Genomic DNA, 14,374 nt, shown 5'->3' on the forward strand with positions numbered 1-14,374 from the left:
TTTGCTATGAACGCACGTCTTTCGAAGGCCATCAGTAATTCTAAACTTACTAAAAAGCTTTTCCTTCTGGCTGAGTTTGTTGCCTAAGGTGTGCAATCATCTGAGTAATGAAGTAAGGCCTCTGTTCAGGAAGGGCAAACCAATAAGCCAGTTATTTCCCGCAACCAGAGCCCACATGGCTGGAGGCGAGGGGCCCCAGGCCCTTGCCTGCTGCAACTCGCTGATAAGCTTGTTCTTGTCTTCTATCAGCCCAGCGCAGTGTGCCTGCTGGGTGTTGAGTATGTCCCACAGGTCCTGGGGGATTCGCTTCTTTTTGCCTTGCTCCCACTTCACAGTAATTTCATCAAATTTGTCCTGGCTCGTCTTGACTTCGTTCTCCAGCTTTTCAAGTCTGCAAAATACAAACACGCCCACGCGGCCAGCCCAGCTCTGGGTCCTGCCTCCTGCCTGGGCAGGCAGGTGTTCAAGAGTCTGTAATACGAGGCCTGGGAACCAAGCACTCCCTCCAGATACCCTCACTCACAATCAAACTAGGCTGCGAGAAATCTCCTTGTAGTTTAATGCTTGACTATCAGTAAGAGATCAAATAGACAAAGTGGCACATAATGAAAACAGACCATCTTTAAAGCTATACCTATTTACACACACACACACACACACACACACACATGCACGCACACATGCAGATCAGGAGTCACTTTGCCACATCCTTCTGTGACACACGCACTTGATCTCCAGAGTCATACAGTTTGTGTTCAAGGCCTGACTTTGCTACTGACTGACTGTCAACTTTAGACAAGTCACTTAACCTCTTTCAAGCTGCATTTTTCTCATCTGTGAAATGGGGAGGATGAAATCATCTAGCTTCACATGGCTGGTATGGGCATTAAGTGAGGTGGTGCTCAGCACAATAGTCCCTTAATGAATGGTACTCATGTTATTATTTTTGATTATCAACATGACCTCAGGTGTCTGGCCATTCCTCTCCTAAATTATTTAAAAAAAATTTTTTTAATGTTTATTTATTTTTGAGAGACAGAGAGAGACAGGGTACAAGTGGGGAAGGGGCAGAGAGAGAGGGAGAACCAGAATATGAAGCTGGCTCCAGGCTCTGAGCTGTTGGCACAGAGCCTGACACGGGGCCGAACTCATGAACTGTGAGATCATGACCTGAGCCAAAGTCGGACGCTTAACTGACTGGGCCACCCACGTGCCTCTCCTCTCCCAAATTATTAAGAAGTGACTGGTGTAACACATAAACAGGGAAACTCCACAATCAGCAGTGGAGAATAGGGAAGGCCTTTCCAGAAATTCCAAAGAGACTCTGTGATGGACTACACTGAGGATGGGACCAGACTGAAGGAAGGCGTGAAGGCTGAGAGGCGAGGCCCCTCCTGAGAACGGATGCGAGGACAGATGCAGAGACTCTCTCTCTACCTTCACACACTGTGATGCTATGAGACTGTGTCCAAACAACAGTACAAACCCCTGAAGGACAGGAATCACCACTGAACCATTTTGTGCTCCCCTCTCTCCTTCCCTCTGAGCTAGAGCACACAGTACATGTTATAGTGCACTTGACTTTTTTCCTCAGAAAATGAAAAAGAGCCAGGACATCTTTCTAAAACCCCTATTTATCCTGTAACTCTGCCACTTAAGACCTTCAGTTGTTCTGGGACACCGAGGTAGTTCAGTCAGTTAAACATCTGACTTTGGCTCAGGTCATTGTCTCACAGTTCACGAGCTCAACCTGGGCTCTGTGCTAACAGCTCAGAGCCTGGAGCCTGCTTCAGATTCTGTGTCTTCCTCTCTCTCTGCTCCTCCCCCTCTTGTATTCTGTCTCTCTCTGTCTCTCAAAAATAAGTAAACAATAAAAAATATTTTTTTAAAAAGGCCTTCAGTTTTTTCTCAGTGGTTACAGATCAAAGCCTAACTCCTTGACATGGCTGGGAATCAACCAAGTCAGTTCTGGCCACAGCCCATGAGAGGCAGAGGGAAGTTGCAAAAATAAAGTCACCCACCGTATACTGGTAAAGCCAGTCAAGTTGCTTAATGGAATTCCTTATGCTGAACAACTAAAGATCTTGTTAAGATCATACTGTGTATGTACACGTGGACATGAGCTGCAATGGTCCAGTGGGAAAAGAGGAAGAAGGGAGGAAAGGAAAGGAAAGGAAAGGAAAGGAAAGGAAAGGAAAGGAAAGGAAAGGAAAGGAAAGGAAAGGAAAGGAAAGGAAAGGAAAGGAAGGAGGGAGGGAGAGAGGAAGGGAAAGAAAGGAAAGAAGGAAGGAAGGAAGGAAAGGAGGGAGGGAGGAAAGGAAAGAAGGAAGGAAGGAAAGGAGGAAGGGATTCCAAGTGGCAATAAGAGAATTCTACTAGACTGTTAGACACAGCCACTTTCCCACAACTGGGGAGAATTTGGGGACCTGCAGAGGAAATGTCCTCATGTCCCCAAGCCACAGGGGTTCCTCACCTCTGACGCTTTATCTCCTCTTCTTCCACTCTCCTGTGGATCTCTCTAATATCTGTAGCTACCTGGATATTTGTCACCAACTCAGTGCCACAGAGCAACAGTTTAGCCAATTTCTGAAAACAAGAATTTATGAAGTTAGAAACATTTTGCACAACTGTCTGTAGCTGTCCCATGCAGTCAAGCAGGAATCAAAAGCTACCTTAAGACCCTTAAGAGTAGCATCTATTTGGCAGTCCATTTCCATCAGGACGTTTGGGGTGTGGTGTCAGAGCTCACAATTTGAGAGCACATGTGATTCTGAAGGCACTGCTGTTTATTCTCGTGCAGACCGGCCAACCCGCACACCGGCAGGCCCCTTAGGTACATCTCAGCACCTGCCCCAGTAGACCTCCAAGTGATTGACATGGCTGGGGGTCTTCCGGAGAATTCGGCAGGAGAGGTGAGCCAGGAAATGGCAGGCATCCTCCGACATCCTTTCCCCCTCCTCTTCTTTGAGTAACAGAACCCCTGATGTTAGCTGGACATTTGACCTCCCAAAATGGATACACTTCCCAACCTCCTTTGCAGCTAGAATACAGTGTGATCAACAGAACATGAGCAGAAGGAGAAGTGATGTGTGAAACGTCTGAATCGTGCGTTGAAAGGAAGAGGTGTGCCCTCTGCTGCCCCGTTCCCCCTTCTCCCGAGCTGGCGTGTGGTGCTTGAGGACAGCGCAATGAGCAGATGAAAGCAAAAAAGGACAGGCAGAAGGAGATGAGATCCTAATATCGAGGAGCCTCCATGTCAGCCCTGGACAATGTACTTATGCCCTGAACTATTAAGTAAGCCAAGGGAATAACCTCCATGTTGAAGCTCACATCACGTGAGATGTTCTGAGAGGCCCTAATACGGGAGAGAACTGCCGCTGGCTGCCCCACCATCTCCAATAACGGCTCAGGACTTTTGCTATTCGTATCCCCTTTCTAAACCCCTCTTTGAATTCCACATTCCGTGTCTTTACTCCTGGCCTTTAGGTGATCACATGCTTTCATAAACAAGTTCAGGCATCCTTAGGCTATGCCTGGGTGTTTCCAAGTCTGTTTTGGAATTTACAAGTTCTCCAGCTCTCAACTCATCTCTGTTTAAAAAAATTTTTTTTAATGTTTTATTTATTTCTGAGAGAGAGAGAGAGAGAGAGTAGGGGAGGGTCAGAGAGAGAAGGAGACACAGAATCTGAAACAGGCTCCAGGCTCTGAGCTAGCTGTCAGCACAGAGCCTGACGTGGGGCTCGAACCCACAAACTGTGAGATCATGACCTGAGCCGAAGTCAGACGCTTAACTGACGGGGCCCCCCAGGCGCCCCTCTCAACTCATTTCTGAATAAGAACTATATATATCATCATACAAAGGAGTCATTGAGATGATCAGAGATTCTATTTCATCTGGTCCTTCTAAAGACATTTAGAAATGCAGTTTTATTGAATACAGAATGAAGTCTTCACCTAGATATCCGGAGANGTTGGGACTTGAGATGGTCTTGAAACACGGAAAGGCACCCTGATGAGAGGAGAGGAGAAGAAAGGTAGAGGAGATGGGGGAAGTGAGGAGGGGAGGGGGTTAGCCTTCTGGATGATGAGGGGCACACAACAGGAAGTGTGGAACCGCACTGGAGATGAGCGAGTGGATCCGCCAAGCCAGAGCAAAGGCCCAAGGGAGGTACCAGCGGGACAGAAGACCGTGAGATTAGGATGGGAACTGTAGGCCCTGGATGGGCAACTTAAACATTTGGACTTGATCTTATGAAGAGTCCATCAGATAACATGAAAGCTCACTCCTAGAGAGTTCTCAAAATGGGAAAGATTCAAATTCACCTCCGCCTAGAGGCAGGGACATGGAATGTCTATTGAGATCCTTCTAGCAAAGTACGAAAGCCATGACATCACACCCAGCTCCCTAGTGTCATGGGCTGATGGGACCCATCTGTCACCCAGCTCATACCAGTCTGCTTTCTTCTTTCTGCTTGTAGCTCTTGCTTTGATCTTCCTCACTCTCTTTCTTTCCGTCTAAATAGTCTCCAAGTGCTTCCCTATGATGGGAGACAGTAGAGACACTGAAGTTATTTCTAGTACATAGATTCTATATTTAGAGTTTCCACAATATATCACACCATATACAAAAATACATCCCATGTGGATAAAAATCTAAATATATTTTTTTAAAACACAATCATAAAAACACTAGAAGTAAACACAGGAGGGAACCCATCTAGNAAACCAAAAAAAAAAAAAAAAAAAAGACAAAATACAAAGCAGAAAGACTAGCAAAGGATGTGGACGAGGAATTTACAGAAGAAATACATATAGTAAAGAGACATTTGGGAATATGTTGAACGTCACATAGAACCAGAGAACTGAAATTGAAAAGCCTGTGAGGTATCATTACTCTCCATATCAGACAAAAAAATATTTAAAGGGTTATAAGCCTTTAAAAGCCACATCAGGTGTGGGCTTGGTGTGGGCGCCCAATTCTTCATTTTACTCCACGGCTGAGGATGTGAAGTATAACAACCTTTCTCAAAGACGCTTTGGCAAGATTTATCACAAACTTAAACATGCCAACCCTCTGCCCCAAGCTTCAGGAATTCTCTACAGAAAGTACTCAAAGAAATCTGTGCGAGTTCTCAGAGGAATCTGCAGAAGAATGATTATTACAGCACTGACTATACTAGCAGGAAAATGGAAACATTCTTACACACATATTAACACCCACCTGTTTAAGAGTTTAGTTAAGAGCCAATAGAAGAAAATATTTTGTTGCCTATAAAGAGTACAAGGTAATATTTAGCAGTAAGCAAAGATGTCCACAATAGTTAAGTAAAAAGAGCCAGGTGTAGAACAATGTGTAAACTATAATATAAATTTTCCTTTTAAAATAGGCTTATATACACATAGGAATACTTTTGGAAGGTGACAGTAGTTATTTAAGGAAGGGGAACTTAACTGAGGACTTCTATTTCCTATATTTTTGTATTACTTGAATTTTACAAATAGTGAGTATGTGTGTAAGTGTGTGTTAATCAGAAAATAAGACCAAAGAGGAGGAGGTAAAATAAGGCTCTGGATTATGGGCTTTTTTAGAGGAGGCAGGAGAGAATGACCCCACCAATCACACCATTACAGCATGGGGGTCCACACTCTTCTCTGGTGAACAGTGGCCATGAGGAAGCCCAGTACTGCCCTAAGAAAGATGAGGGGGCACTTGGATGGATCAGTCGGTTAAGCCTGTGACTCTTGATTTTGGTTCAGGTCACAATTGGTGAGATTGAGCCCTGAGGCAAGCTCCGTGCTGTCAGCACGGAGCCTGCTCAGGATTCTCTCTCTCCCTCTCTCCCTGCCCCTCCTCCGCTTGTGCATGCACGCCCCCCGCCCAAAAATAAATAAATAAACGTTTTCAAAAATCCTTTGGAAAAAAAAAGAAAAATGAAACCATCATCTTATGATATCATCCACAGTGAGATAAGCAGATGCCTTTGTCTCATTCTCTCTTGATTTTTTTAAATGTTTATTTATTTTTGAGAGAGAAAGACAGACAGAGCACAAGTGGGGGAGGGGCAAAGAGGGAGGCAGGCAGAGAATCTGAAGCAGGCTCTAGGCTCTGAGCTGTCAGCACAGGACTGGACATAGGATTCGATTACACGGACCAAGAGATTATGACCTGAGCTGAAATCAAGAGTCTGACACTTAGCCGACTGAGCCACCCAAGGGCCCCTTCTGTCTTTCTTTTTTTTATGTTTATTTATTTATTTTGAAAGAGAAAGAGGGAGAGAAAGAAAGACGGTAGGAGAGGGGCAGAGAGAGGGGAAGAGAAAGAATCCCAAGCAGGCTCCACTCTCAGCTCAGAGCCCCACTCGGGGCTCAATCTCATGAACCACAACATCACAACCTGAGCTGAAATCAAGAGTCAGATGCTCAGCCAACTGAGCCACCCAGGCACCTCTTGAATTTTTTTTCTAATATTGACTTCCATTTCCCCTCCTTTGTTCAAAGTTCAGCACAGCTCTACATAGTGTTACATCATTTTTGAAATATGGAGTCGAGTTACCACTACCCCCCAACTCCAAATCTAACCAAAAACTCACTTTCTTTCTTGTCATGTCATTCACTTCCCTATTCATATTGAACCTACTCTTTGCCATTACTAAGAAAACTAATGGTTCCGTTCTACTGGAGTCTTCAGACATCGCCAGGTTAATGGTTTCCCATTATCAGACAAAATGCACTCATTCTCTTGACTTTCTACTTGGACCACCAATTAATTACCAGCTCTATTTAAAAATCCTTCCAACCACTTCCTGGACCAAAAGCCAGTGCTCCAGAAAGAAAAATAACTATGCTACAAACACTTATTACCCAGTTTTAACTTGAATCCCACTGCTGCTTTTTACTTATCATTTTTGACTTTCCTAGCACGGCACTGTCCAAGATGGTAGCCACTATCCACAAGTGACTGATCCAAACTGAAATATGTTGTGAGTATAAAATGGATTTTATACTACATGGATTCTGAAGACTCTGAATGAAAAAAAAAAGGCAAACTATCTCAATATGATTTATGTCGATTACATGTTAAAATAATATTTTTACATAGAAAGTTAAATAAATTACAAAATTCAATGTCACCTGTTTTGTTTTGTTTACTTCATCGGGGCTACTAGAAAAATTTTTTGTTTTGTTTTGTGTTTTGAGAAATTTACTTATAAACTTGGTTCAGTAGAAAATGTTTAATTACATATGTGGCTCGCACTGTATTTCTTTTTTTTTTTAAGTTTATTTGTTTATTTTGAGAGAGAGGGAGAACAAGCGAGGTAGGGGAGAGAGAATATCCCAAGCAGACTTTGCACCACCAGCACAGAGCCCCATGTGGGGCGCAAACTCACAAACCACGAGATCATGACCTGAGCTGAAATCGAGTCGGATGCTCAACCAACTGAGCCACCCAGGCGCCCCTCATACTGTGTTTCTTTATATTTCTGTTGTTCGACGCTGACCTAGCATATTCCAAAGGAGTTGTCCCAGGCTTATCTCTCCTCGGATTTGAGCTGAATCCCGCTTTCAGGGAGCTGCTGCCTCACCACTGCCAAACACGGGGTCTCAATGGACTGCCACCTTCTTGAATACCCCACCTCCCGACCAATCAAAGTCCCTTCTCAGGATTTAAAAAATTGGAACTTAATTGCTTGTTTGGCTGGGTTTTGAGTTTGGGGTTGGAAATCACTTTCCTTCAGAATTTGAGAGCATTGCTCCATTGTCATCTACCTTCCAGTGCTGCTCCTTCAAAAACCGGAAGTCACTCTGTTTCTTAGTCCTTTCTGTGCGTGTGACAGTTGTTTCCACTCTGGAAACTTGTAGGCTCCTTCTCTTGGTTCTCAGTGCTCTGGGAGCCGCTGTGTCGGCCCCTCCAGCCACCTTAGTCGTCTTTACATTTTAGCAAGCTCTTTGGCCTGAGTGATGGATTAATTAAACCTTTCTTTGTGTGTCTATAGATTATACATTGCATTGTTTCCTAGAAAGACTCAGGACCCAACCCTCTCGCACAACCTTCCCCCAGCCCTCCACCCCGGCACCTCCTCTGACCTCTGACCGCCAGTGATAATGTCTAGCTGGCACTATTGAGTCCGCCTGCTATCAAGAGGTATGTCACGGACCACTGTGCTCACTTTTTACTGACTAACTGCCCTAAAGTTCCTCTAAAAATCTTTGGGCCAGGCGGAAACCTGAGTTGGTTTTTGAACTAGAGTCTGCCTTCTCCCCGGGGGGCCAGACCTCTAAATAAAGCTCAGATTCTTTTCCAATTAAAACTTGCCTCTTGGGGCGCCTGGGTGGTTCAGCTGGTTAAGCGTTCGACTTCGGCTCAGGTCATGATCTCACGGTTCGTGGGTTCGAGCCCCGCGTTGGGCTCTGTGCTGACAGCTAGCTCAGAGCCTGGAGCCTGTTTCAGATTCTGTGTCTCCCTCTCTCTCTGACCCTCCCCTGCTCACGCTCTCTCTCTCTCTCTCCCTCAGAAATAAATGAAACATTAAAACAAAAAACTTGCCTCTTGACTCTTGAATGCTGAGAACAAACTGAGGACTGATGGGCATGGAGGAGGGCACTTGTGGGGATGAGCACTGGGTGTCATACGGAAACCAACTTGACAGTAAACTATTGAAAAAAAAAAACTTGTCTCTTGAGTATTGGCTTTTCAAGCACCAGGCAGCTGCACTCAGGTTTGTCCGTTAACACTCAGCTCTCTTGGTGCTTGTGGGTGGGTCTACTTTTATCCATTGGGCTGCACATTTTCAGTCAGGTGTTGCCCACCAGCTGGAAACTCATGAACTTCAGTTCTGATAAATTTTCTCAAATACTTTCAGGGATAATTTCCCCCTCTGTTTGTTCTGCCCTTTCTTTACGGATCTAGAAAGGAGACACTAGGGGCGCCTGGGTGGCTCAGTCGGTTAATGTCCGACTTTGGCTCAGGTCATGATCTCATGGTTCGGTTCTCCAGTGTGAGCCCCTCCCCATCAGGCTCTCCGCTGCCAGCACAGAGCCCCTTTTGGATCCTCTGTCCCCCCCCCGCCCCCGCTCCTCCCCCACTCACACTTTCTCTCCCTTTCACTCAAAAATAAACAAACATTTAAAGAAGAAAATAGAAAGGAATATGAGATCACCCAGACTAGTTCTCTAATTTTCAAAAATATTTTTTCCACTAGTTTCTATTTTTCTTTTTGCTTTATCTTCTGCACCATTCCATGACCTTGACTTCCCAGCCCTTCCAGAGTTTTCCATTTCTATAATATTTTTTAATTTCCACAAGCTCTATTTTGTTCTCTCAACCCCTCTTTCAACAGCATCCTGGGCTTGTTCCATACGTGCAATATCATTTATTTTTTCTCCTTGGATCATCTTAATGATAGGCTCTTGTATCAGTATTGCCTTTTCTTCCTACATGGTCTCAAGTTCCTCTAAGTTGCTTTTTTCTGGGTATTCATTTTGGTGTCTACCTCTCATGATAAAGACTTTCCTCAGACGTCTAGAAATCGTTGGCTACCTTATCCCCATAAGACGAAAAAGCTGAACGAAAGCTCTGAATGCAAGGGCGGATCTTAACAGTGAGCCGAGTGCAGGACCATCTACTTGGATGGCCCGGTGTGCAAATCTGGTGTTCAGTGCCTTTAAATCCTTCCTTGGGGGCTGGTCAGGTTCTACAGAGAGACATCAATCTCCTGCCTGTGATGTGAAGCTCCAACTGCCCAAATTTCCAGAACAGGCAGAAGGAAAGCACGGTCTTGGCTCCAGTGTGCACATGGTCACTGAACCCTCTTGCTTTTGTTATTTTTTTTTTTAATTCTTTTGAGAGAGAGAGAGAGAGAGAGAGAGAGAATCTTAAGTAGGCTCTATGCTCAGCCTGACATGGAGCTCAGTCCCATGACCCTGGGATCATGACCTGAGCCAAAATCAAGAGTCAGATGCTCAACCAACTGAGCCACCCAGATGCCCCCATTGGCTTTGAGTACAGTGTTCTTGCTTCATCTCTGTCTAGCATGCCCCAGACCATAGATCCTCCATTTTACTTCCTCCAAACTCCACATCTTTTGTGCAAGGTGGGAAAAATGTTCTTGACATCCAACTATTAATTTTCCAAACCTTCTTTTAAGTCCCCTTCTTCACCTCTACTTCCATAGGAACCTGATATTCCCGATTTCCTGGCCTTTTGCAGACTTACTGCAGAGTAAATCAAGGGGGCTCTCAGCTTTCCTCACTACCAGTTTATATTTCCATGTTCTTGAATCTGCTAAGCCATCTACCATCTGTCCTTAGGCTTCCCAGCTTCCAAAATGTTGTTGCTTTTGAGTCCTTCTGTTTTGCTTGACTTCGTGGGTTTATGTCTTTTTTATTTAATCCCTTTAAATGTCACGCTAATGGAGTTTTGATAGAGATCCAAGATAAATGTATGTGTTCCATCTGTCATCCTCACTCCAGAATCACATCTCCCAGGAATTTCAAATTTCAGCTGAGATGGTAGAGATTGGGATTTTCAGAAGCTTTAGCCTATTAATTCTGTTCTTTATTTTTATATGACATTTGATTCCATTAACAATTTCTTCCTGAAGCTCCACCTCAGTGGCATATCAAGGCCCATGCAATTAGGGCAGTGGGCACCACAGGTAATCGAGGAGACTATCCCTAATTTAGAACAATACAACAGACCAAAAGTCTGCTTTTTATTATCAACATGTGCCAGGAACAAAACAAAGTCAGTGATAAAACACTCCTTTCTGAAAAATATTTTGTTGATCTAAGTTCTAAGCAATTTCTGTATTTACTGTTGACTTTTAATAATATATGTGTAGGCTTCAGGATAGCACTTTTCTATTTCTTATCCTTTAACTAACAAGGAAGTTAATTCAGGGGCACCTCGGTGGCTCAGTCAGTTATGTGTCCAACTTCAACTCAGGTCATAATCTCATGGTTCGTGGGTTTGAGCCCTGCATTGGTCTCTGTGCTGACAGCTCAGAGCCTGGAGCCCGCTTCAAATTCTGTGTCTCCCTCTCTCTCTGCCCCTCCCTCACTCACACTCTATTTCTCTCTCAAAAATAAATAAACATAAAAAAATTTTTTTTAAATGAAGTGAATTCACAGAACAGAGAAGGAGAATAGAGTTGGGTTGTGACATCTATGCATGTAGCTAGTTAGTTCAGTTCTGCCATTTACCATCATTCTCTACATCTTGCAGAATTCTTTTGAAAACACTTGTGGAAACATTTCTTCATGTTTATTCTTCCTCCCTCAACCTCCGCCCCTCCCCCCCAATACATTAAGGTAATTAAAAGGTATTGATCTGTTACTATTTTCTTATTTCGTATTGTAACATTTACTTCTATTTGTACAATTATTTTACTGGCCTGGTTATATGAGCAAAGTTCGATCAAAGAAAACGTTCACTGTCTGCTTTTCTTTCCAGACCATTATTATTAGCTGTGTTTTAAAAACTACTGGCTCCAAGTGTTAAATTAGGTATGTCACTGCATGTCACTTATTTTCCACCAGGACCAAGTGGCCATTCTATGTCACCCTTATATGATGGAGACAGCCCTTTGTCAGAGTTCCTTTTCCTAGCCATTTCCAAATGCAGACCTTTCCTAGGGTTTGGCCTGAGGTCTCTTCTCATCTCTTCGTAACCTCTTTTCCCTTCTGATTTAATCCATTCCCATGGTTTTAAATACAATCATAATGCTGCTCTTTTAACTGACATCTCTAACCCAGATTCTCTCTTGAGTTTAAGACCCACGTCCAACTGTCTAATGGACCTCTAGGTTTTAATGTCTTCCCCAAATCCAACTTCACTTAATATATCTAAAGCCAAACTCCTGATTTCCAAATCCTGCCTCACTTCCCCCATCACTGTCTTTATTATCTCAATAAAAGGCACTATCATCTACTGAGCTGTTCAAGCCATTCTTGTTTTTTCCCCCCAATCTTTGACCAGAATATCCAAAATCTGTAAATCCAGATCATGTAAGCCCTAAACTATGTCTTGAGTAACATCCGCTTTCTCTCCAAACCCACTGCCACTAACTAGTACAGACCAGCTTCACCCCTCATCTGGACCAATGCAACCGGCTTCCTAACTGGTCTCCTTACTTACACTTCTGGTTTCTCCAAACCATTCCCTCAACGAGCAGCCAGAGTGATCTTAACATACTTAGAAATTTGAAAAATTCCCAGGGTAGTCCTTGGCCTGTGAGTAAGAGTTATCGTGGCCGGGAAGGCCAGACGGACACCTCTACAATTGTACCTGAGTACATAAAAACAATCACAAACTGGGACGGGGGATGGTATGGTGGGTGTTAGTGTCACCTTTAGGGATCTCAAGGATGCAGAAGGGGTGGTTCCTATTGAGTCTCCATTTAATTCATGGGTCTGGCTCCTGAAAACTCTAGATGGTTCTCAGAAAATGACCGGCAACACTGCGAGCTCAACCAAGCAGCAGCCCTGATTGCTGCTGCCATGCAAGTGTGATATCCTTGCTAGAGCAGATCAGAGTGGCCTTAGGTACATACAGGGTGGTCAGTGATTGGGCCAAATGCATTATTTTCTACCTCAATCGAGAAAAAGAATCAGGAAGTTCACATTTACAGAGCATAGATAATAATATATACTCATGGGGCGCCTGGGTGGATTAGTCTGTTGGGCGTCCGACTTTCGCTTGGATCATGATCTCGCGGTGGTGGGTTCGGGCTGCGCGTCGGGCTCTGTGCTGGCTGCCAGCTCAGAGCCTGGAGCCTATTTTTCAGAGTCTGTGTCTCCCTCTCTCTCTGACCCTCCCCTGCTCACGCTGTCTCTCTCTCTCTCCTAGAGATAAATAAAATAAAAATATTAAAATAATAATAATAATATATACTCATAATCCTCACACTTACAGGATCATGTTAATTCTTCTAATCGCTGTCAAAATATAGTCTGAATAGACCAGGACCATCTAGATATCCCACAGACCATCACATGGATCCATTACATCAAGATTGGCATGTGAGTCAAATATGACCCCCCCCTGTTTTTGTAGGGCTCACAAGCAAAGAATGATTTTTCCACTTTTTAATGGTTAAGAAAAAGATTCGATGAATAGGCAGAGCACAAAGGATTTTTAGGGCAATGAAACTACTCTGTATGATCTTATAATAGTAGATACAGGTCACTAAATATTTGTCAATATCTATAGAACACCAAGAGTGAATTATAACATAAACTATGAACGTTGAGTAATAATGTATCAATACAGGGTCATCATTTGTAACAAATGTGCCACTCTGGCGGGAGATGTTGATAGTCGGACAGGCTGTGCGGGTGTGGAGGCAGAAGATATATGGGACATCCCTCTACTTTCCATTCAATTTTGCTGTGAACCTAAAACTTCCCTTAAAAAGTGAAGCTTATTAACTCAGAAAAACAAGATCAAAACATGAAGAATGTTTTGTGACAGGTACACATTATACGACATTCAAATTTCAGTGTCCACAAATAAAGTTTTGTTGGAACACAGCCACACCACTCCGGGCCCTTTGTGTCCAACGGCGGGCAGACAAGAAGTCACCATCTTGGTAGGGTAGCTGACCCTGACCAGCAGGACAACGTAGAAGCCTGTACACAGCGAAGGTGCTCAGGAATTCAGAAGATCGTGCAGTGCCTCTCGGGACCCCCTGTGACAGCCCACTGTGTCTGTGAATGGACAGCGGCAACAACCCCGGCCTGCGAAGGTTGTGATTATCAGTCTCAGCCCCTGTAGGAACGAGGGTTTGTGTCACACAACCAGATAAGCCACTGAGACCAGCAGAAGTGACGGCTGAGGTCCATTCCAGAAATGCACGTGGAAGGCAGGCAGGTTGGGATGGAAGGAGGAAAAACAAGGCCTCTAAGGGCAGGTCACGGATGGCCTGCGTCTTCAGTGTATTGCTGACAGTGCATGGCTCTCAGTAAAAGTGCTGAAAGGGGCCTATTATTTCCGTCTTTGACTTTACAAGGGTAATGAATGTTTTAGTATCCCATACTTCGCTTGAACCTTCTGAAAGAAACTTCCTATCTCCTAGAGAAACAAGTCCCGCTCACACGTGGAGCCAGCGCCCGCTCCTCGCAGGACCTCTGGCCGCGGCGGCGGCCGCCTCGTCCCCGCCCTGCGTCGCCGTCACCCCCGGCGCTCAGCTGCGGACCCGCCCAGACCCCCCGGCTCACCGCCTCCGGGCTTCCAGGCGCGCCGCAATGCGGAGGCGCCGGGCCTGGATCCGCTCCTGAGGGTTGTCAGAGTGTATGGACGGCCCGAGAATCGGGGTGGACAAGTGTTCCTCCTCCTTCTCCTCCAGAATCCCCAGGGACCCCGGCGGATTCATGG

At 44.6% G+C, this 14,374-nt stretch overlaps 1 protein-coding gene across 2 annotated transcripts in view; it reads right to left on the reverse strand.

Moving 5' to 3' along the window:
* DRC1 (dynein regulatory complex subunit 1) overlaps positions 1–14,372 on the reverse strand; it is a 38,481-nt gene extending 24,109 nt beyond the window's left edge. For both annotated transcript variants that reach the window (XM_077774096.1, XM_077774095.1), the window contains exons 1-4: positions 14,218–14,372; positions 4,451–4,538; positions 2,474–2,586; positions 208–391 (exon numbers count right to left, since the gene is read on the reverse strand). In XM_077774096.1, coding sequence (XP_077630222.1) covers positions 208–391; positions 2,474–2,586; positions 4,451–4,538; positions 14,218–14,372 — 540 coding nt within the window. The remainder of the gene's footprint in view (positions 1–207; positions 392–2,473; positions 2,587–4,450; positions 4,539–14,217) is intronic.
* Positions 14,373–14,374: the final 2 nt, after the last annotated feature.

This window comes from Crocuta crocuta, unplaced genomic scaffold (genome assembly GCF_008692635.1).
Source record: "Crocuta crocuta isolate KB4526 unplaced genomic scaffold, BGI_CrCroc_1.0 scaffold246, whole genome shotgun sequence".
In the NCBI taxonomy this organism is placed as follows: Eukaryota; Metazoa; Chordata; class Mammalia; order Carnivora; family Hyaenidae; genus Crocuta; species Crocuta crocuta.